The sequence below is a fragment of the Myodes glareolus genome, chromosome 19 (assembly GCF_982192425.1).
Source record: "Myodes glareolus chromosome 19, mMyoGla1.1, whole genome shotgun sequence".
In the NCBI taxonomy this organism is placed as follows: Eukaryota; Metazoa; Chordata; class Mammalia; order Rodentia; family Cricetidae; genus Myodes; species Myodes glareolus.
The window spans coordinates 1651065-1676099 of NC_142044.1; the positions used below are offsets into that span (position 1 = coordinate 1651065).

Below are 25035 nucleotides of genomic sequence, written 5' to 3' on the forward strand. Positions count from 1 at the left end.
TGCATATGTGTGTGTACATTGTGTGATGTGTGGGTATGTGTGTGTGGGGTGTGTGTGTGTGCGTGTGTGTGGTGTGTCTGAAGAATACATTGAGTCTGCTTGAAAATATTTTGTCTCACAAGTTTTCAAGGGATTTTTGGTAATAAGGGTGTCATAGCGTAGGGTAAGCAAGCATTCAAACTAAGTGGTCAGACGGCAGAGACCTCTGCACTAGCCGACTGCCTGAGAGCTAATTCCCAAAGCCATTATCGGAGTGGGATGTGGGACTGGGGAATTCTTTCAGCATGTCTAACTGTGCCCATAAAAGAGCCACGGCTTTCCAAAGAGACAAAGTTGGACTCTGAGAATAAACTCATAACAAATCCATTTATTTCTTACACAAGCAAAAATGATCCTAATGTAAATACCAAGCATCTGATTTGTCACAAACCATGAAGTGTCAGGGTTTTTTTTTTTTTTAGCTCTCCAGAGCTCACGAAACAAGAAAAAAAAAGTTGCATAGCAAAGGCAAAGGAGTCTGGACCAGGGCTTGGCAACATGGATTGGCTACTAATTTTTTTTGTTACTAACTACTGATGGACATCAATTCCCATTTGTTTACATATTGTCTATGGCTACATTTGTGCTTTGATGGAGTCGCTGAGCAGTGAGGGACAGATACCATATGGACAACACAAATCCCCAAATATTTACTTTTTAAGTCTTTGCTGAAAAAACCAGTCCTTGGCCTAGACAAATAGTCAAATGAGCCAAATGTTGGGCAAGGGTTCCCAGCCTACAGTTTCAGAAAAGGGGGTGGGTTGGCTGTGGTTGTCATCAGGCACTGAGCATGAAAAGAGAAAGAGAAACACCCTCTGGGCCAGTCAATCAAAACTTCTCTCCACCTTGGTTTGGTCCACCACAGTTAGTAAAATCAGATCTGAATATAATATATCTAACCATGATTTCAAGAACATTTCTGTATCACATAGATGAATTTCATCTTTCAAAACCTTAAACTCAAATGCTGGAGGGTACCAACACATTGTTGTTTGTCTCTGCAAAACTCTACAGTGCTCAAAATTGGGTGTTGTACCTATGAAATGTGGTCCTAGTTCAAGGAAAACTCTTTGGTTTAGCTGTTTCCCAGTCTTTGAAACCAATGTCAAGATTTACTAGAAATCCATCATTTAAGGCACCAGATACATAACTTAGCTGAGCTGCCCAGAGTCAACAAGCTATACCCATTCAGTAAAATACGTTGTTAACTTTATGACTATTGCATCCAGATTAATGGGACACTTTTCACAGTGTCAGGAACTGTTAATAAGAATTTGCAGCCAGGGATAGGCTTTGGGTTATTCCAGTTTGGTCAGAGGTCAGGTTATAATAAAGAAAACATTAGAAGACTAGAAACAGTTAAGATTAGCATCTCATTATCTCCGAGTTTAGTGCCACGCACAAACATAAGTCTTCAAGCGACACTGGGTGGACGATTAAAGTGTCATTAAGGATGGGCCTTATTATTTGGTTACAATAAATGTGTACTCTTTTCTTATTGTTTAAATACTAGGTACAGCATAAGCAATAAAAGTTATAACAAATTCTGCCTGCAAATGTATGTTAGTAGAACGTGCTAAGTGGCAGCCATGGGTCCTCTATAGGCTACATCCCATGGCCAGATTTGAGGAGCAGAAACCCAGTCCTCTGGTCATGATTTTCCTTTTCTAGAAAAACTGGCAAAGCTTCAGAGGACTTGGGGGACTATTCCAAGAATCTAAATGCCATTTTGAGAATTGTATTGGAAGTTAAAGCATAGAAATCCACCAGATAAAGTATAGGATCTGTAACAATTTAAGGCATATCATAAAGTTTTTCTTCAGTTTCAATGTAAATATAATAGGATCGTAAGTCTGGAGAAAATGCTACCATTCTAGAGTTTTATTGAAAAGAAAACATTGTGGCAAAATCTTTAACACTTTACAAATTTGTGTGTCACATTTAACACAAAAACCATGGTAAAATATGTGCTGTTTGAATTTCAGTACATATGCCAGAGGTGTGACCACAGTTTTGGGTCTTAAATGTGTCCTCCCCTTTGTTTGTTTGCTTTTATTTTTCGAGACAGGGTTTCTCTGTGTAGCCCTGACTGTTCTGGAGCTAGCTCTGTAGACCAGGCTGACCTTGAACTTAGAGATACACCTGCCTCTGTCTCCCCAGCCACCATTGCCCAGCAGACACTTTTTTCCCCAAAGCTTAAAAAAAGCCAGAAGTCAGGCCTTGGAGTTCTTAGTATATGTCATAACAGAATACCGCTTGTAGATTCTGTTTCTAAACAAGGCCCTTCATTTTCAAAGGAGGATTACAACAGAGTTGGTTTCCCACAAAGGTGATTCGCCATCCTGACAAGGAAAAGGGAGTGAGTCCGCACGAAACGTCCATAGAAGAAGCCTGAGAGAAGCGCATTGAACCCTTCCTGAAAGACAGATTGTGGCAGCAGAGGGCATCTTGAAGCCAACAAGCTGATCCTGCGAGCCACATGGAGGAGCGACCGATGCCGGCTGTGGCCAGATCTCGAGTGCACATTTCTGCGTGGCATCTGCTGAAGCAGCCAGGCTCGCATGAAGATGATCGCTGGGGAGAGGTTCAGGGTGTGGGGAGCACTTTGAGTTGCATTCCAGGAAAGCATTAGACTGTTAGAGATTAGGAGGGCCCTGATTGTCCACAGTGGGGGGGGAGGCCTGAATCGAATGTGCGCACGTCAGCGTGAAATAGCTGCTGACACAAATTGAACATGTGCAATGTTTTAAAAAGGTGGTATCAAGTAACAGGCCAACAGCCCTCCCTCTCGGCGTTTTAGGCTTCTTTCTTCTCTCCACTTTGGCTCTGTGTTGGGTCACTTCCATCAGGCAAGGTTCCATAGGATGTGCCATTTGAATCTGGTTGTATTTTGTCCAACGTTTGTTTCCCTGTGGAGATAATAATCATAAAAAGATCTTTTGAGCTCTTAAAAAGATAAAAATGTCCTAATAATTTCTCTCCAGCTCTGGTCACATTTTATCTCTTTAAAAAACACACTATGTGGTTACTCTCTCAATGAAAAAGATAAAACGTCCAGGAAAGAAAGGCCCACAAAAATCTCACAGCCGTTGTCATGTGGTTACACACTTGTTCACGTGACATCTGCCCACTCTGTACTGGGCATGGAAACAGGTTGGAGCAATCAGGACAGCCACATAACCCAGTCACTCTTATCCTAACCTCCCTCTGCAGTGTTTTGTCTTCCTCCCTTGTCTATACAGCAACCTAGGAAAACACCATGCACCAGAAGTTTGTCATTGCAGACCCTACACATAAAGCTTTGTGACGTGGAAAACAGTTAACAAACAAACAAACACCCCTTTATTTTCCAGATTTCTTATTTCTTACAAAAAATCAGTTTTAAATGAGCTCTAATGAGCATTGCTGCTATAAATGTCAATTCTAACACTGAGAATTCTTGATTAGGGAGTTTACATGGCAAAGGGAATACCAAACTCGCTTCCTTGGTCTTCGTTCCTCAGTCTTATAGAAACTTTAGTGATTTTTTTTTCTTTTTTTTTTATTTGCTTTACAGGAATGATAGACAGAATGGTGGAGAAAACTTCCTCTACTATTGTGTGGAATCCTGTGGGTCACCCCAAATCTTTATCAAAGTTAGACATGGGTGGGTGGGTTAGGGCGGGAGGGTGGTAAGAATGGTTTTGCTCTGGATTTTGCTTCTGTTGTGCACTGTGTGCACACAAGGCGGGAAACAAGCATTGGGAAGGTGGTACCCAGTGGTCCAGTCTGCATGGATGGTGAGGAGGGAGAGTGTTCACGTCCTAGTGACTGTGGTGGTCACTCTGGGCATCACAGTGAACAAGCTGCCCCAGTCTTCTTCCAGAATGATGTTCTTTAGCATCCGGACTATCAATCTTTGGACGACCCCTCAAAGGGTCTGTAGGTGTCAGGGATCTGCCATTCCCATTGGATCCATGTCCTCTGACACTTTAAAGGAAACCTAATGAGAACTTCCAAGTAACCCACCTCAAGGAAGCCTGGTCGGTTCCTCAACAATCACATGGTTCTGTGCAGAACTGTTCTAAAGTTATCAACCTTATGCCTTCCCGGGCTTCACCCACTCAATGCACTTCTTGAGGTAAAAATTATGCATTCATATTAACATCCAATATAGTGACAACAGTGATTAATTCATAAAGGTAAACTTTCTTTCTGTATTTTAAAAAGATGTCATTTATTGGTTTGTGTATGTATGCATCCGTGCAGGTTAGAACACTTGTAAGAGTCGGTTATCAACTTCAACCATGTGACCTTTGTGTCATCAGGCTTGGTGGCAAGCATTTTTATCCATTGAATCATCCCAGGCCCAAGGATACTCTATTATAGAGAAAATATATACATCTTTTTCTTCTTACCAGGAATATTCCCAAAATCAATAAAAGACTGTTGTAGATGTTCGTTTTCTCTATTTCTTGTCACCAAAAATACGCCAAGGAATGACAGAAAGCACCTGTAAGAAACATGTTAATAAAGAACACAGGAAGACGGAAATAGCCCGTGGTATTAAATAGCTGTGCTCTAACTTGTACATGATGACATAAATTCCATCGGTTTTGTATATTCCATTTCTTATGGTAAACTGCCTTGAACTTGTCTTGATTCTCACAGCCAGTAATAGTTATACCCAGAACCAAGACTTGGGCAGTTTCCAATAAATCTCTGCCCCAGGTTTTCACCATCTGGAGGCTAATTCAGGCTCTAAACCCTTTGGGTAGACACTAGGTCTCGTTTTCTATCCGTGCATGCCCAGACCCATTACTGGCATGCAACATGAGTGAAAAACAAGTTATTCTTTAATTTTCTAAGAAATCTCATTGTCCTTGGCCATAAGAGTAGTCATAGTTTCCAGACCCCAGAAGTTTGGCCGCGCCCAAATGTCTTATGAAATTGAATTTTCAAGATAGATGGTTTCCTATGTTGAAAATAGACTAGGCTCAAGTTTGCATAACAATGGTCATGCTGAATAGCAGATCAAGAGGCAGCTAAGCATTAATGGGGAGTGCTTGGAGCCGATGGAAGCAGCTATTATTGGCAACACATCATCGAGGCTTGGCTCTCTGGCTGCCAGTGATGTTAGCACTGACATCCCCCGAGTCTCTAGAAGGGGCCCAACTGGGCACTTTGTGATAGAAAGGGAACAACCAACCTGAAGATGCTAAATCTAGGGCTAGAATCTACCAGCCTTGGCCATTTGCTTGGGTGATCCAACCTAAGGGCTCTGAGGGAGAGGTGGGCTTGACGAGAATGAAAAGGCAATGGAGTAACCACAGACACCCGTGAATTTATCATGACTTTGGTTGGAACAGAAAACCCCCAAGGTTTCCGGACTCTTAAAGGGGGACACAAGCCACAAAGCCAAGGGAGGGCACAAAGCCCTACATAGAGTGTTAAGTTGAAAAGTATGTTTCTCATAATATGTTCCAATTTTCTATACTTCAGGTATGATGCCAAAAATCCTATACAAAATTAATAGAACTTCACATGCCTGACCTCTGAGACTTTTACTCACCCAAAAAGATATATAAATACAGTAAGAAAAGCAGCACCAATGAATTCCTTGTAAAATACGATGCCTGTATAAGAGGAGGACAGAGTTAATTTCACGGTAGGAGCATTTACGATAGCAATACATTATTTTTTAAAAAAGTGTATAAATACATATTTTCTATATGTGGTTTCCCTTAAAATGCACATTCAGTATTTTAATTTAAAAGATTCTGTGTGGTTGTCTTATATTTAAGCTACTCAAAAGATTTATATGGCTCTTAATATAATTATGAATGTTATAAAACCAACATTAAGTTCCATAAGCAGAAATTTCATTTTTGCCTATATATGCATGCATTTACATATACATGCATAGTCATATATGTGCACATGCCAGAAGCCAGAGCACAACCTGTGTCATTTCTCATGAAACATATGGACACCATGTTTTTAGAGGCAGGGTCTCTCACCGACCTGGAATGAGCTTATCAATGTGGCTTGATTGGCTAGTTAGTTCAGGCTCTGGGGTCACAGATACAACATTTTCCTTCCTTCCTTCCTTCCTTCCTTCCTCCCTCCCTCCCTCCCTCCTTTCCTTCCTTCCTTTCTTCTAATGTGAGTTTGCTCTGGGGATTGAACTCATGCATGTGTGGAAAGCCCTTTACTGAGATGTTTTCCCAGTAAAGAAAACTGTAAAGAGCAATATCTTACATTTTCCACCCTATGGTTTTCATCAGGAGTCAGTGAACCTACCCTGAGAATCCGGGTGGATCCTGAGGACACTGGCGTCAGGCTGCCTGCTGCAACCACGGAACCCCTTTGGCTACGTCCTACGTTCTGTAAGTCTGGCCAGATGCCCATATGGGCACTAGAGAGATCTCTGGCAACTGGGTGTTGCCTTAGCTCCATTTTTCTCCATGGAGCTTCCTACCATATCCTTCCTCTGGTTTCCCCCTGTAGGCCACGGGGAAAAAAAGCCTGTATCGTCTGCTTTAATGAACTCTCCTCTCCCAGCTAGTCTCAATGATTTCTTCATTTAAGGCCCGAGAGCTTTTATTGAATAGGAAATCTTTCAGTCATGGATCATCTGAAACTAGCTGTGTGTGGGTGTTAGTTTTGCTGGTTGGGCAGAGAATATTTACTGTCTTTTGGAAGGTACCACGGTAGGTGCTGGAGATACCACGGTGAGCAGAGTGAACCCTGCCCTTAGAAGAAGCTTGCTCAGTCTCAGCGCCACCTCTTCACCTAAAGAACAAGCTGTATCCACTCCTGCATGACATTTCCACATGGATGAGCACTTCCGGTACTGTGATGTACCGCTCTTCAATCCTTCTAAGGGTTTTGTTAATTTAGTCAGTGAAACCCTAATGCTCATTTCCCTAAGGGTGGGTAAGCGGTGTCTGCACGCCCGCTCTTTAGTCCAGTGGGGATGAGCTTGTTCGTGCACACCCTCCCTGGTGTTCTGAGATTTTCGTGCCATCAGAATGGGTTTCTGGAAATGGAATTTCTGTTTTAGAGAGCAGAGACTTTTTTTTTAAATTTTAAAACTATATTAAAATTGTAACATTTACCATCTTAACGGCTTTTATGTATGAAGTTCGGTGGTGTTAAATGTACTGACACTGCTGCACACCCCAGTCTGACAACAGCTTCCTTCTGAAAACCTGAAACCGTATTCTGGTCAAGCACTTCCTCCGCCCTTCTTTGTAACCACCATGTTTCTCCCCATTTCTGTGAATTGGACTCAAGTACACGAGCTCACTATTTTCTCGGGTTTCTGACATTGACGTGATTCTCTTAACCACGTCCTCATGTTTTGTCAGCATTGGAGCAGGTGAACTCCTTCCCGTGTAAGGGGAACAGTATTCTATTGTAGGCACTCATCATACGATTCTGTCCACTTGTCTGTCAATGGATATCAGGATTGCTTCCTCTTTTGGTTACTATGGTATATACCACAAATTTGTGTTCGTTTTTTGGGGACATACACAAGAGTAGAATTGCTGGATTGTAGAATAATTAAAAAAATTTGAATAACTGTATCCTGCTTTCCATAATGGCCATACAATTTCATATCTTCACTCGCCAACAGTACAGGAGTTAATATTCTAATATCGTTTCACCTTTCCGCTACACCTCTTGCTGTTTGGGGGAGTGGCCATTCCACACGCAGCTTCAGGAGAACCGTTGCCATTTCCAGAAAGTCCCAGCACTCTCCATCCATCAATTGCCCAATGTCCTGAGCATTATATTCAGCTCTATTAGCTCAGGGAACTATGTTATTTTTTACATTTTCTGTATATTGATTGCTAGGGTGTATGTTATGCCTATTCTTCTTTTGGCTTTATTTAATTTTCTGATAATTCTAGGGCATACCAACACTCAATCATTTCTCACTTTCACCAGAAAGCACTAGACACTAAAAACGGAAGATGCCTTGGGACATAATCTTGTCTTTATTTCTTCGAGGTTCGATTTTCTTGGGAAACAGAAGGCTGTATGAATAACTTCAAGAACCTGCCGAGTGGGCTGGGCCTGGTGGCACACATCTGTGATGCCAGCACTCAGGATGCAGAGGCGGAAGGACCATGAGTTAGGGGCCAGCCTATGCTACAAAGCAAGTTCACTGTGGACTATATAGCAACCTGATGAGAAAACGGCAAATACATCAATTAGCTTGAGCTTATTGATTCTGAGCCAGGGCCCATCATTATTGCGTTTATCAGATGATTTACTTGAACCTATTGTATTTGGGTTTGGACCAAGTTTTAAGTGTGTGCTTTTTAACATTATTACTTCTGCAATATAAAGTATTCATTAAGATACAAGAGCTGTGAGAGAGGAAATAGCAAATGTGGAAGTTTGTCAGGCCTTCTGTGCAACCGTGAATTAGGTCAGGAGCCCCATTCTCTCATTAAGGAGATGTGGACACAAGGATGAACTCAAGGAACTGGGGGTGTCTGGTCACAGGCACTGCGAGCAGAAGACTGAGAAAGTACAGCAAGGACAAGCGTCTTGAATTCATAAGGAAACTAATTTGAGCTCCAGTGTAGGGAAACATTTTCTAGTTATTAGAACTCTCGAGTTAATGAGAGTCATCAAAACAGGACTGAGCTGCCTCAGGAAGTAGAGTGCACTGGGGAGCATTCTCACAGAGGAGAGGACCATGGAGGAAATTAGATACTGGCTGGAGGCCGGGGACACGGGCTCCCAAAGCTGCCTTGCTCCTCCTTGGAGTCTGAGAGAATCTTGTGCTTGTGGCGGGGTGGTCTCACCTGCTGTGGGAAGCCAGGACTCACCTGCAATGATGGCGCTGGTTGTAAAGAAAACGTGGTTGACTGGGACCACTGTGGTCGTCCTGTAGAGTTTTGTGGCTTGGTTCAGGAACCTGTGGAAGATGGCAATCACTGAAGCTCCAGTCTAGCAGCACTCAGCAATACGCTAACAATAACTTCAAGAAATGTATGTTCTGTAGCTCCAACTACAAAGGGAAAGGAAGTGCAGAGGAAGGGCACTTCCAATCAGCGGCCATAGCTTAGATGCATCTGATGTATGAGATCAGATGTCAGGTTTTATGGTCTGTTTAAACCAACAACAGTAACAATGAAAAGCAATTAATCATATTCCGAGGCCACAGAAGTTTGAGTTGGAAGTGATTCAAGCTGCTGGACCAGTATCACACTGGGGTTGATTCATTAGGATAGACCTTAGAATCTGCTAAGTATCATATGTGGGGAACATATAGCTATCCACTGACATGCCACGTGCCAAGAAAGCAGACGGAGAAGCAAAGGAATGTTTAATGTTTCAAAAGCAACGTTTGGTGCTCCAGCTGCAGAACACATGTGGGAGCTGAGCTTCTGCTCCAGCCGCTACCACCAGGAACGCAAGTTCCCACACTGGCCGTGCTGCTCAGGTGTCCACGAAGCCGTGCCTTGCACGGGCATCACCTGGGATGTTCCGGAAAGCACGGCTGTTAGGTCGGGAGAGTGATTTGCTCTCTCTCCAGCAAGGGACACAAATGTCCAGAATAACTGGAAAAAGAAAGAGGCTTGTGGATAAAGCTAGTGTGTGTGTGTGCATATGTGAATATACTCGTACAAACAAACCTCCTCGGGTAATTTTAACGGGCATCAAGGTGGAAGACAACATTTTCACCTTGTGTGAGAGAGAAATAAGGGTGACTGGAGGCAGCCTTCCCTCAGTTGTGTTTGCCTCTGAATTCCTGAGGGGAGGTATAACGACACTGATCACTAAGTCCCTAGAGGTGTTCTAGCAGTACCAGTTAATTCAGAAGACAGAAGTGGCGGAATAGCAATACTAACGTATAACAAACACACCCAGTCTTAGGAAGGGGACTTCTCCTGTCTCTCTCCTGACACAGGCCCAGGACCTACTTACAACCCACAGGACAGACTGCTGTCATCTGCAGAACAAGCCCCTCCCCTCACCAGCAGTTTGAGATCTGGTTTCCTTCTGGGCACTGGGAGATGCTTCTGCACAGTGTTTTGGGGTGAACTCTCTGACTAACTCAAAAGAGCCCGGCAGGCAGAGGTATAATCACAACATGAAAAGTGGGGAGGGTGATTAAAGCAGATGGAAATGGGGGACAGGAATTAAAACTGTTCCATGTCACCAGTATTGGGACCCAAGAGAAACACGAAACAATCATTCCTAAATCCCATGGGTATGGAGGAAATTCTGGCCAAAGATGCAAAGTTCTGGGGAAAGGGTTTTCCTCCGGGCCAAACGTCTGGTTTTGTCCATCTCTGGGCAATTAATGAGCATGAGCTAAGAGACGGGGGTGAAGGGTTCATGTATTTCCTATATTTAGAATGAAACCCTGGATGTGGACCTGCCCCTTTGATTTATTGCTAATGACAACCTGTGTACGATCGGTATTAATTACAAGCAGAAGAGCATCAGGGAAGCATCAGGCGCACTCAGCTGGATCGCGGCCTCACTTTAGAATGGGCAAGCCGCGGAGGCCGTTCTTAGTACAAAGTAATCACTGGTGGAAGAAGAAAGTGAGGCATGCTAGGCTGGCTGTGGATAAGCCGGAGGTCCCGTCTCTTGGGAGACCGCCGTATTTCATTTTAATTATCAGCTAAGCCAGTGCATGGAGAAGTGCGGGAACACAGAGAGGCTGTTGAGTTTGTCGGCGCTGACTTACTTGACTTGGAAAACACAAGAGGCTATCATGATGACAAGCATGATGTAGAAGATGGCGTAAGTCAGCTGCATTTTCCCCGTCACAGAGAGAGTGATCATGCCTGAGACCGCTTTCACTGAAATCACAGTCAGTGAGGCTGGAAGACAAAAACACAAATAAAATACGTATTCGAGACAGATGCACAGGTACACGTCTTAAGTTTACTTGCTGGAGTGGCAAACGTGCCAACGATGCTTTCAGGATGGTGTTTGGGAGGGTGTGTGGCGGGGTGGACACACGCAGGGCTCTGCTGTGCACACTGCTGTGTCCACCGTGGGTCCTTCTACTTCTGCAGCAAGGTGCCCACTTTCCAGCCCCGATGGGAGACGGCCATGGAGACTACAGGATGGACTAACGGATGTGAAAGGCGAAAGCCATGAAGGGAAGCAGCAGGTCAGGGTGCCTGTGCAGCCGTCAGGGGAAATGTCGAACTGTGTGGAGAGAGCAAAGCTGCAGAGGCAAGAAGATAAGAAGCAAAAGGCCACTCACTGGGCAGCCTGAGTTCACTGAGGCTTTGTTAGTGGACGCCCTGTACGTTCTGACAAGAACAATAAAGAGAACCAGGACCAGAACCAAGGGCTCATTTCTCAGACTAACCCATAAACGTGACATTTACATAGCAGCATCTTCTGATTCTCTGCACTGAGGAGGGGACTCTGGTGGGAACAGACTTTTCATAGGTTCCAGAGATCAATTAAGGAAAACAGGCTACAAAATGGATTGCCAACACAGTGTGTATTTTCTTCTCACATTTCTATAGAATCCAGAGCCTTTTGTCTGTCTCAGATCCTTTGAACAATTTCATACTTTAGCTGAAACCCATAGAAAATTCTCCAGTAGGGGCTGAGGAGATGGCTCAGCAGGTAAAGTGTAAATACAGGACCTGAGCAGGACTCCCCAGAACAAACGTCAGTATTGTAGCTGTGTGCATCTGTAACCACACTGCCAGGGTTGGAGTAGATGTAGAGACACCCTCAGGTTGTCACACGTGTCCAGAGGAGCAAGGCTAATGAGCACAGATACATCACACGTAAAAAAGAAAATTCACAAAATTTTTTACATGAAATCAAGTAATTACAAGTCAAAGGCATATGAAAGAGAAGTAATACTGTATGACTGTTGGTCTACATGGTCACAATATATCAGAATGCTTTCCTTTTGAGCTTTTAAAAAGATCACATAAAACATATAGAGCATATGTTTAAAGTAGGTAACAACCCTCCATAATTTTGTTTTCCAAAATCTGAAGACCCACTATAATTTGAAGAGTACTAGGGCACACTTCCAAGCTAAGCATTTTCATTCAATTACTAAAATTAATTAAATTAGGAGGCAAATTCTAAAGTGAATCCCCAATCCGGGCCAGGAGGTCTTATAACCTGGATGCAACTCCATCTCCAACCAGAAGAGTCTTTTGACCTGCTTTGCCACGTACGACGGACAACGACACCAGTCGGACCGTAGGTAATCTACGATTTTAAGCTCTGCATACTTATTTGTTTGTCACTTGGTGGTTAAGTCTGCTGCACTCCTCAGGGACCCCAACTTCCTCGGGAACTGGAGCACAGAGTGGCTACAGTCACGTTGTCTGGCCAGCCATGTCTTATAGGGGGGCGGTTAACAGAGAAGGAACTGAATACATTGTTCTAATCACCTTAGAACCTCAGGGTTACAGAGGACCTTAGAGGCCAGCTAGTTTAACTACTGCATAATTCAAGTTAAACTCAAGCAGGCAAAAGAAAAAAAACCCAAAACAAGACAATAACAACAACAAAAAAAACTAAACAAACTAGAATTCTTTAGAAAACTGCTAAAGAAACTACCAAATTCTATAGTTGAGCATATTTTGGAAGTATGAATAACTGTTACCTTTGCAACTCTTTATGTTATTCTAGGCTGGTACCAACCACTACAAATTACATATTTTTGCTATTTTTGGAGGGCAAGTGGCAGGTGACTGGTAAGAAGAATAGGTTAAAATTCCAAATTCCGACACTTTGAAATTAAAAATTGTGACAGAGTATTAATGTATTGTACATTAGAGACCTACGTGTGCAAGGAAAGATGACTGGAAACACCATAATGATACCATCAGCTGTGATCTGTAATACTGGGGGTATGATATTAACTTAAATTAAAATATCTATAAAAGCATACATGCTCATTTAAAAATTAGAAAATGCGGAAAAGCTTGGAAAGGAAAATAAAAATCAAACGCTACTCTTTCGATCCCAGCACTCTGGAGGCAGAGGCAGGCGAATCTCTGTGAGTTCAGGGCCAGCCTGGTCTACAGAGTGAGTTGCAGGACAGCCAAGGATACACAGAGAAAGTCTGTCTTAAAAAAATCCCCCCAAATCAATTGTCATCTTTTTTTATAATTTACTTTTTATTTTATGTTCATTGGTGTTTTGTCTGCATATTTGTCTGTGTGAGGGTGTCAGGATCCCTGGAACAGGAGTTACAGACAGGTGTGAGCTGCCCGGTGGGTGCTGAGAATTGAACCTAGGTCCTCTGGAAGGGCAGCCGTGCTCTTAGCTGCTGAGCCATCTCTCCAGCCCTCAGCTACCATCTCAGGACTCATCCTCAAGACATTTCTAACATTTGGGCACACCAATATTTTCCTTTCTCCAAGGAAGAATGGATCACAGCCCAAGACTCAGACAGTTCACTCCACGTAGGAACCATTTCCCACCACCATTAAGTATCTTCTATGCCGTGAAGTATTCTAAAGGCTTTTATCAGCTGTCAAGAACGCCTTTGTTTGAGGTGTATAATTTATTTTGACAGTTTCCTATTTTTGGATATTTAGACTGCATCCTTTATTTCCCTTTCATTAAAATGAGGCTGCGGTGAGTTTTCCTGAACACAGATCTGTCCATCACTCTGCCTATTTCTGGGGAAAATCACCTGGAGGGGAATCACCACTGACAGCTGTTGTGTGAGCTTCTGACACGAGCCTCACAGACAGCCTCGGAGGACGGAGTCACGCTGTCACACGGTGTCAGTCTTCACGACACACTTCATTGTTGCCATTCTATTTCTCTCTATTTTCTTAATTGCTGACCATAAACACATACTCCTGTCATTGCTACAACACACTCTCCAGCTCCCTGCTCATCCCTGATTTGATGTCTGTCTCTCTCTGTTTAACACTTAGTTCTTTATCCCTTTCTAAGGATTTCTGGGTGGCTAGATACTAGATTAACGTCTCCTAATCAAAGCCTTCAATATTTCAGTTGTTTGTGCTTTGACAACTGGAGTGTGCTAAAAATAGGGTGAGCTTTCTGGATCCTCCAGCATTCTGACCCTTGGGAGGATGGTGCACAGAGGCTTCAGTTTTTGTTTTTTAAAGGAAGGAGGTCACAGATTGTCATTAACAAAACTCACACATTGTGCAACAGAACTCAAAACCTCAACCATGCCAAAACAACTGAAAGACCTCACTAGATATATCCTGAGATTTCATTTGCATTCAAAAATTTCTAGGAAAATACAATTTAAATGCTGTCAATACACACACACACACACACACACACACACACACACAAATGGTCAATGTTCATGGTGATGGATATATTAATTAGTGGTGTGATAGTTACAATAGTGTTCATAAACCATAATGCTCCTTTACCCCATAAATTTATATGGCTATACATTGTCAATTTATAATTAAAGTATCTAAAATTTGAGGGGTAGGATGGAAATCTAGTACAGTAGAAGCTTCCTAAAATACATACATGTGAAGATGACCTAAATGAAATCAGAGACAGAGCCCCAACTGCCCATCTCTTGTCATCAAATGAAGCTTCCAGTCTTGGGATTGGGTTACACCTAGTTGAGTTGTTGGCCAAAGGGGTTCCATAGGAATTCCTAAACAACCCAGGATGTTACCAAGACTACAGGTTTCTCTCCACAAGTGACAGCTCCCCATTGCTGAAGACAACACCTACACAACGCGTTGAACATGGAGAAGTTGAGCTGGTGCCTGTACAGAGCTACATGCTAGCATCGTTGGCACAGGAAGGGACTCTGCACAATACCAAAAGAAATATAAACACCAAGCCAGCCACAGACCTTCTGATCTAGTGTGATAGTGTCCTGCCGGCAAGGTATGCTAGGGTGATGGTAACCAATCAACAACAGTGTGAGCAACCAACCAATATCTGATTTGACTTGAGGCCCACTCCACGAGATGGAATCCATACCCAACACTGCTTGGGTGACTGAGCCAAGGATAGATAGCTTGGAGTCACAAGGGTAAAACCAGATGCTACTGGTCTAAAATAAAAGTAGCAACAAAATGACTCCTAATGACATTCTTCTCTACTCACAGATCAATGCCTTGCTCAGCCAACATCAGAGAAGCTTCCTCCTGCAGCAGATGGAACAAATACAGAGACCCACAGCCAGAGATTATGCAGAGAAAAAGAGATCTAGGAACACTAAGCCCTAAATGGATCAGGGCTCAGAGAACCCTGTATAAGAGGAGGCAGGAAGAGTGTGAGAGTCGGAGGGGATGAAGGACACCAAGAAAACAAGGCCCTGTCAATCAACATGATCACAGCACATTAGAACTCACAGAGACTGCAGCAGCACCCACGGGGTCTACACAGGTCGGCACCAGGTCCTCTGCATAGAAGCCTTCCAGTTTAGTGTCCTATGGGATTCCGGAACCAGTGAGTCTCACTTTCTTGTGCCTTCCACTGGGCTCTTTTCCTTCTGCTTGGTTTTGTCCAATTCTGATGTGTTAGTTTTTGTATTCGTTTATTATATTTTACTTTATTAATCTTATTGTATTATTATCCCTTAAAAGCCTGTTTGTTTTCTAATGAGAGGCAGAAGGGGAGATGATTCAGATGGGAAGGGAGGTGGGGAGGAACTGGGAGGCATAGAGGGAGGGGAAACAGCAGTCAGGATGTATTGTGTTAAAAAAAATCTATTTTCAGTGAAAGGAAAAAACATTAAAAGTGTGTGTGTGTGTGTGTATGTGTGTGTGCATGTGTGTGTGTATGTGTGGGTGTATGTGTGTGTGCATGTGTGTGTGTATGTGTGTGTGCATGTGTGTGTGTGTGTGTGTATGTGTGGGTGTATGTGTGTGTGTGTAAGAAATGATGTCAGAAGATACAGGCAAGCCCGCTACTCATTGGAAGCCCCTTTGTTTCCCTTCTCTTCTCATCCCCCTCCCCCTCTCTTTTCCTTCCCTCCTTTTTTTCTTAAATATTTTTTTTAAAGATAGGGTCTTGTGTAGCTCGTATTTGACCTCAAGCTCAAGTATGTAGCTGAATCTGGCCTTGAACTCCAGATTCTCCTGCATGCATATCTAAAGTATAGGATTACAGACGTTTTGATCTGCCACACAATCAATATATTAGATCAGCAAAACTGCCCATGCACGTCCACTCGCTCTCACTCACCTCCAACTTTGCCTCGTGTGTGCATACTTGTTTATTTCTATTTTAATTTTATGAGTATGGGCATTATGTCTGCATGTATGTCTGTGTCCTACTTACATGCCTGATGCCTGAAAAAGCCAGAAGACTGCATCTGATCTTTTGAAAATGGAGTTACAGATGGTTATAAGCCACCATGTGGGTGCTGGGACTAAGCCCAGGTCCTCTGGTAGAGCAGCCTATGTTCCTAACCACTGAGCCATCTCTGCAGCGGTTCATTTGTGCTTCTAACATGTGCAGGGAAGCACACTGTGTGCTGTGTTTCCATTTCATACAACAATACATGTTTTTCAAGTTTCCCCACGGCTTTTGTAACTCCTTTTTCTTGTGAAAGTCACTAGTGACTAGCAATAATTTCCTATGACCACGGTATTAATCAACAATTGTAGGTTTTAAAATTAACTATTTTCACCATGATCTTGAATCTTTGTGCTGCAATTAAACCTGGGATCGCAGTTTGTGCGATTGCAGTTGGAGCACTGTTAATGCTTCCAGGATTTTATAAGTATCAGTTTTGTAATTATTTTCTATTTTTATTTCACTGTGAATGTGATTTGTCCTGTTTCAGCTTTCTGGAACGTACCAAGGACATTTTGGTAGCTCATTATAAAGTCTGCATTTGTAAATAGCGTAGCACACAGAAGGAGGAACTCTCTGTTTTCAGGAGATAGCGTCCAGTAGTAGATGGTCTAGTTCAACACTAAGTATTCAAATCTTCTGTTTCAAAACATTTGTCTATCTATTTGTCTCCCATGAGCAGACAGAAGTCTCCTATGCCTCTTACCATTCTGTAAGTGTGCCTTTCTGAGATTTTTCTTTCCATTGCATGTTCAACATGATGCACCTCTGGGCTAGACTCTTTTTCTTTCTCCTCCCCACCCCTCTTCCTCCTTTTCCTTCTTTTTCTTCTACCCAGGGTCTCACTATGTAGTCTCAGCTGTTTGTGAACCCATTATGCACACCAAGCTTGCTTTGAATCCACTTGCCTCCCAAGTGCTAGGATTAAAGGTGGTGTCACTGTGCCCAGCTAGACTAGACTCTTTTTTTTTTTTAAAAAAAAAAGATTTATTTATTATGTATACAATGTTCTGCCTGTGTGTCTGCCTGCAGGCCAGAAGAGGGCACCAGATCTCATTACAGATGGTTGTGAGCCACCATGTGGTTGCTGGGAATTGAACTCAGGACCTCTGGGAGAGGAACCAGTACTCTTAACCACTGAGCCATCTCTCCAGCCCTAGACTAGGCTCTTATCAGATTGCTCCTGTTTGTCACATTTAATGTCCTCTGCCCGATTTTAACTTAGTAAAACACGACACCTGCTTTCTTCTACTTTAGGCATATGTTACACAGTTCTAGACAAGGTATGCATGTTTATACGCTCATTTCACATCTAGCAAGGCTGATCAGACACGGAGCTGGTCCCGAAGGAGGTTCTTGCTCTAGTACTGAGTGCTAATCATGGCAGGTGCAGAGACCTGAGAAGGAGGGAGCTTGGGAAGGACTCATTCTAGAAGATGGCGAGTATGTGTGGCTATTTCAGTAATCCACACAGAGCTGTTGTTCCCAGGCGCATGGACTGAATCCAATTCAGAACCATTTTGAAAATTACTCTGAGAGTTTCTTTGAAGTCCAATTTTAAAATCTTCCTTTTGGAAAACTGGTTTCGTCTACATTTATGCTCACAACCTGATCTTAATTCTGTTATGTTCCTATTTCAACGTCTCTTTTATTTTCATTCTTTTTCTATAAGGTGTATGTTTTCTTTTTTCTTATTTACTTCTGAAAATAATTCAAAGTTCCCCGTTTCTTCTAAAACACCTGCAGATGGTGTTTTGTGTAGGGCATAATTGTTTCTAAAAGTGTCAGAAACACAACTCCTCTGATGCAGAGAAGAGGATTAACTGATAAGACGGAGAGGTGAGGGCCCAGCATCTCGTTAGTGGGGTGAGGTGTACCTGCCCCAGCATGGCAGAGAGATGAGGGCCCAGTGCCTCATTAGTGAGATAATGTGCACCTGCCCCAGTGAGGCCAGCTGAGTCCATCAAGTTTGGTCCATCTTATGGCAAAGGAGGAAGAGTTCTAAATAAAGTATAAAGAGGAAATTACTCAAAACGGCCTGTGAGTGATCTTTGTGTTGGCATGTAAGTATATGAGAAAGATCAGGAGAGATTGGAGATGAAAGGGTCTGAGAAAAAAGTACAGAGAATACAGTTGTTATCTAAGTATTAGGTTCCAAACTTTTCCAGGAGCCACTGGGACAAAAAGTAAATTAAGAAGGAAAGAAATATAGAGAAATATAGTATTTACGAAAATCATGCTATTCACATTTATGTTTCATATTAACTATAGTTAAGAACATAAACAGGATAGACTTGTTAAGCAAGTTCTGTGCCAGATTGAGTCCATTGGTTTCTTCCTTTTAATATTTTCAATTATCCTCTTTAAAAATCCCCAACTTTTCAGGGAGGAAAAAAATCATCAACAGATGAAAAACTTTAATATATTTTAAAAAGAATTAACTATGTATAAACTGAGAAATGATATGCAAAGTATAATTTGGATTTTCTTTTTGAGGGTCAGAGGTTGAAAACAGAAACAGTGAGAAAGGGAATAGCGTGTCCGGGAATTTTCCTTTGACCACCTGACTGGGCACAGCCCAGAGACTCAGACCATGAAGCAGGTCCTTACCGAGGAGTGCCACCAGGGTGAGCAGGATCACAAGGTGCTTCAATCCTTTCCTCTTATGAAAATACAGAAGGATGCAGAAAACTACAATTTCTAAAATCTAAAAATGAAACAGATTTTAAAAAAAGTGTAAGTTACTCTATATAGCCCACAAGATGCCCCAAACATCTGCTTGGATTTGCCATGGTTCTCTTGTAGGCTGGGGTGACTGCGGTTCCCAGGGCTGAATGTAAATTCAGGGCGGCACCAACACCCTCAGTCCAGCCTCCCAAAGAGTTTGAATGCTGCCCACCTACCAGCTCTCTAGGTCCAGCCCCACTGCCATTCTGGTCTCGTTGGCCCAACTGTTCCTTGTCCCTGTGTGCGCTGAGCAGCCATGCTGTGCTAAATTGGACAACCGCTTAAGTCTCGATTCCCCACGTCTTGCCAGGTCTTTCTGCGGCCACGCACCACTGCAGGGCCCCCAGCTTCACCCCCTTTACCCTCTACCAATCTCCTTGCAAGGCTGAGGCCATCTTCCACTTTGTCTGACTCTACCCTTGCCTCTCAACACTTCTACCATTTGGCAGTCCAGAATTTTCTAAAGCTGTGGATTAATAAATAAAATGTGGTATATTAAAACATCCTATTTAGCTACAAAGGGCAAGCGGGAAAATGGGTAGAAATCATATTACATTAAGAGAAATAAGTAAATCAGACTCAGAAAAGAAACAGCTGTGCATGAGATTCATGCAGATCGATACTGGGAATGAAAATAGAAATTAGATCCAGTCATTCTTTGGCTGGAATTTCTTATGGCTTTCCACCCCTTGTATATTAAACACCAAATTTTCTCCTGGGTAACAGAGTTTAGCTTCTGCTACAGACCTCATAGCTGGTCCAGTCTGTGCCAGTCATGATGGCCCGTGTTCTCTTACTCTCCCTTGTCCTCTCTCTTCCTCCTTCCCTTGCCTCCCTCCCTCATGCTAGCACAGTGGTTCTCAAGCCCTCAGGTTGAACCACACTGTCACGGGGGTCATGGCTTTAGGAAGGCTGAGAGCACTGATCTAGGTCCTCGCTCTTCTCAGATGTCCCTTTCTCTCAACCGAAACGTCACCGCCGCTGAGGTTTTCCTGATTACTTGATGTGTAAGAGCCACCCTGTCATCCTGCACAGCCCGGCTTCAGGTCACTGTGGCCTCTTTACCAACAGCTGGTGTGTTTCTTCTCTGTCTTCTCAACTACAGACAGACCAAGCCAGCTCAATGAAAGTAGGAATTCTTTCTGTTATGTTTGTCACTCTCTCTGTGTCCAGTGCACAGTTGGTCACTCAGCGAGTATTTATGGAATTCACAGATCTATTTCAAACAGCTTGCCTGCCAAGCAGACCTAATATCCAATAAACTGAAAAAAATCACTGAGTTAAGGACCTCACTACTTCCAGACCTGAGATTTACTTATAGAGCATTCTCTAAATACTGTAACTTCCAGTTTGGGCTCCAGATCCTGCCATGGCTAGATCTCTCTCAATCGGAAAACTTTCCATATAATATGGAATATTAAATTATCCTTTCAGCTTCCCCTGCTAAATGAGGTCAATTATTAACACTTTTCTGTATAGGAAATATTTACAAGGTCATTAACTAAGATGCTCTACAAAAGCTGTCCAAGAGCTACTCCTCTTACCTAGAGCTTCCTGTGTTCTCCCTAGTGTTCCCTATGTCCTCCCTAGAGCTCCTATGTCCTCCCTAGAGCTCCCTATGTCCTCCCTAGAGCTCCTATGTCCTCCCTAGTGTTCCCTATGTCCTCCCTAGGCTCCCTATGTCCTCCCTAGAGCTCCCTATGTCCTCCCTAGGCTCCCTATGTCCTCCCTAGAACTCCCTATGTCCTCCCTAGAGCTCCCTATGTCCTCCCTAGAGCTCCCTATGTCCTCCCTAGAGCTCCCTATGTCCTCCCTAGACTCCCTATGTCCTCCCTAGTGTTCCCTATGTCTTCCCTAGTGTTCCCTATGTCCTCCCTAGAGCTCCCTCTGTCCTCCCTAGAGCTCCTATGTCCTCCCTTGAGCTCCCTCTGTCCTCCCTAGAGCTCCCTCTGTCCTCCCTAGGCTCCCTATGTCCTCCCTAGAGCTCCCTATGTCCTTCCTAGGCTCCCTATGTCCTTCCCAGAGCCCCCTCTGTCCTCCCTAGAGCTCCTATGTCCTCCCTTGAGCTCCCTATGTCCTCCCTAGAGCTCCTATGTCCTCCCTAGGCTCCCTATGTCCTCCCTTTGTGGCCTTGGGTGTTTCTGTCTCCTTCCACCTTTAACAGGAAGGCCTTCTTGGCTGAGCATCCCTCAGGGCAGGCATCCACTTCACCTAATGTAACTGTCGTGCTGTCTTCATGACCGGGGACAGAGGTCCCTCCCTCAGGAGCAGAGCAGGGAACATCTGCTTCGTGCCTACTTTAAATTTTGGTGAGGTAGGATATAGAGTTGTAGCCAGTTCTGAAAATCATGCAGATTTTTTTCCCCTCCTCGCATTCCATCTCTGTGGCTTCAGATGAATAAAACATGAGCTCTCATTATCTACAGAAGGACTATGGTGGCACTGGGTTCTGCCTTGTGCCAAGAGGTCACACAGCTCCCAGGGATAAAATATTCAAGCAGCTTGAAGAATGTTCATTCTTTTCTACACTTCTCTCTGAATTAGGCAGGCAGCTGTGGCTTATGGGCTCCTGCACCCCACGGAGAAGCCTCATTGCCGACTGCCCCTGGGAGCCCAGTGTGCACTGTTCTCGGGGCTCTCCTTGTATCAACTCACCCACCCTTCCAGCTACCTGAGGAAGTGGGTTCAACGATTATCTTCATTCTGTGGGTGAGCAAACTGAGGCCTGTTGTGTCTGTGGGGCGTGTTGAAGAATACAGCTCCCAGAATGCAGAATAATGCCACCCCATCCAAAGAGGTTCATGTTCTAAATGCCCAGAACATTTGTTCACACCATGGCATATTGCACTGGGGCTTTGCAGCTGTGGTTAAGGTTATGGACCTGAAATGGGAGATGATCCCGTGAAACCCTGAAAGCAGAACCGCTGCTGTCACAAAGAAGGGCAGTTTAGGAGAGGGTGAGGAAGGTCCTGTAGGAAGAGGAAGATACAGGGTCCTCTCTGGAGGCTATGGAAGGAGCAGAGCCTGCCAGCGTCTTGACTCTAGTTCAGGGTCCAGTACGGTAATTCATTTCCATTGTTCCCTGCTACTGAATTTGTAAAGATTTGTTATGGGATTCATAGGAAATTGATTCAAGTTTCAGTTCCTGAAGTCTTTTCCAAGGTATGGTCTTCAAGATAAATTTTCTGATTTGGTGTGGTGGTTTGAATAGCAATGGCTCTCATAGACTCATGTATTTGAATGCTTGGCCCATAAGGAGTGGCACTATTAGGAGGAGTGGCCTTGTTGGAGGAAGTGTGTCACTGTGGAGGTGGGCTTTGAGGTCTCCTATGCTCAAGCCATGCCCAGTGTGGCACACAGTCTCTGTCTGCTGCCTGTGGATTAAGATATAGAACCCTCAACTCCTTCTCCAGTACAATGCCTGCCTGCATGCAGTCATGTTTCCTACCATGACAATAATGGACTAAACCTCTGAACTGTAAGTCAGCCCCAATTAAATGTTTTCCTTTATAAGAGTTGTCATGGTCATGGTGTCTCTTCACAGCAATAGAAACCTTAAGACAGTTGGTTTTGGAGTCTCTCTCTCTCTCTCTCTCTCTCTCTCTCTCTCTCTCTCTTCTTTCTTCCCTTTCTCTCTCCATTACCCTAACTGGCCTAGGACTCATATAGACCAGGCTGGTCTTGAACTAACAGAGATCCACCTGCCTCTGCCTCCAGAGTGCTGGGATTAAATATGTGAACCATCATGCTTGGCACTTGGGGGGGGTTCTTAATTGGTTCTTGAATCTAATTAGAATTAATGGTATTAGCTATCCTGTTAATTTATTAATAAGGAATCCATGGCTGCCTAGGAGATGGCATGTCAAAACAGATGACTTTCACCAGACTGAGTTTATCTCTTATTTCTCTTTTTCAAAAAGACTTACTTTTAATTTTAATCTCTCTCTCTTTCTCTCCCCGCTCCCGTGTGTGTATACACTTGAGTGTGGGTTCCTATGGAGGTCAGGAGAGGGCACTAGATTCCTGAGCTGTAATTAGTGGTGGTTGTTTAATCAGCTGATGCGGGTGCTAGAAACTGAAGTCCTTTGCAAGAGCAGTACATGCTCAAAACCATAGCCATTTTTCCAGCCCCACCCTTTTTCTTTCTTGAAAACTGAGTTATTCAGATGACTTTTTTGGGGGTGGGGGAGTCTCACAAAAATAGGGTCTGTCAAGGTTCTCTGTAGATACTTTGATCCTTGGTAGACAGCTGCCCTGATCTTGCATTTCCGTGAAGTGTTGGAGCGTGCCCTCCAGAGAAAGACAACCTTGGCTTTGAGTCCTGACTCTCTGAATGTGTATATATTGACTTTGGCCAAGTTACTGAACCTCTCTCTCTGCCTCAGTTTCCTTTTCTGGGAGGCAAAGAAGACAATGGTGCCCACTCATGGGGCTGCTGCTGCAGGGGTGAGGGGCAGAATGTGCAAAGCTTTGCCTGCTCTGCCAGAGTCCTCTACGGAGCGCCCCTGCTGCAGGCACACAGTGTTGTTTGCATCTAGACGACAGCGCAAAGGAATCTCACAAGAGAAATGTTTAATAAAAACACAGCTTTCTTCCTCCAGGTTCACAGCACCAGATGGTGGGTGTTGAATCAGCTTTGTCAGAACTGCAGACTTAATAATCAGCATTGGGCACAGAATTACTTCAAATGATAGGTTTGGCCCCCGCCACTGCTGATTTGGGGAGAGAAAATGAGCACTGTGTAGATTACCGTGTGAGGGATTTTATGTTCAGAACAGAGGTTTCAATTTGAGTAGTTTATTGGAAAGTCTGGGTGGGCAAAACAGCCACCACCAAGCCTGCCAAAGAGCATGATGTAATTGAGGCTTAGGGCTGTACTTCCTGTGTGGGCTGCAAAGAATACATTAACAGGTGTGTTGCGCAAGGAATGGCTCTATAACTCCTTGGTCAAGCAGGACACATGGGACCAAGGAAACGTAAGCTCCTCTACTACCTTTAGCCACTGATACAGGTTTCTCAGAGGGATTGTGCTATGCAGTGTCTTTCCAAATTACTCTGACCTTCAGACCCCATTCAGCCTCGATTTTTGGCAGGTGTGAGGGAAGAGAACTATTCTTCTGTGGCAGATGGGCCAGGGGATGCTGGGGCAGTGGGTGAGCAGACTGATTCTGCCCCGTCAGCAGACACCAGGCTTCTCAAATCCCTTTTCTGCACAAGGACACCTAGCAGGGGACAGGCTCCTGGTTTGTGGTGAGGCTTTCATTTAACAAGAGCTGGAGCTATCACAGACATCCACATCAACACATCCATGAAGGGTGAGAGATGAGCTGGTCTGGAATGTAACTATACAATTCCTTTGTGGAAAATGTAAAACTGATGAAGACTTTTGGATATTTTTATTCATTTGGTACGTTAGTCTGATCAATCCTGAAAAGCCAGTCAGATGCTGTCATTATACTTGGTGTAAGACAGAAACGATGAATGGCTTGTCAAAGCTAGTGTTTTGGGGGGTGGTGTTGAGACAGGGTTTATGTACCCCAGCACGGTCCTGAACATGTGATCTTTCTACCTATCTTTCTGAGTGCTGTATTACAGACATGTGCCACCCCACCCAGCTCAAAGCATAGTCTTAATCTAATTATAACCTTTGTAAAAACTAAAGAAAAGAACACAACAACCAAGAAAAAAAGCACCAAATCTACCACATCTGAAAACTGAATTTTGATTATGATCATTCCCCTAACGCAACAGTGCTGCTCAACTGTAACTTATTAAAGACTTATTTTACGCTATCTTATAAATATCTAAAAGTAGTTACACTTTTCTGTGTGGAATTTATTTTGAAATAGATTTCATTATTATAATATGTTTTTCAGAACTAAAGGTCTTTCTGAGGATGATAAGCTACTTTCCTCTCTATTACCTAGGTTACAATATACACTGCACTCTGTTGAATGGGTGAGTAAGTAGCTTTGAGGACATTTAGCTGTGAGGTGTGGG

At 43.6% G+C, this 25035-nt stretch overlaps 1 protein-coding gene across 1 annotated transcript in view; it reads right to left on the reverse strand.

Moving 5' to 3' along the window:
- Positions 1-347: 347 nt before the first annotated feature.
- Nipal2 (NIPA like domain containing 2) overlaps positions 348-25035 on the reverse strand; it is a 104595-nt gene continuing 79907 nt past the window's right edge. Inside the window, exons 6-11 of the mRNA XM_048457260.3 lie at positions 18919-19015; positions 10742-10877; positions 8868-8956; positions 5591-5654; positions 4437-4531; positions 348-2948 (exon numbers count right to left, since the gene is read on the reverse strand). Coding sequence (XP_048313217.3) covers positions 2836-2948; positions 4437-4531; positions 5591-5654; positions 8868-8956; positions 10742-10877; positions 18919-19015 — 594 coding nt within the window. The 3' untranslated portion in view covers positions 348-2835. The remainder of the gene's footprint in view (positions 2949-4436; positions 4532-5590; positions 5655-8867; positions 8957-10741; positions 10878-18918; positions 19016-25035) is intronic.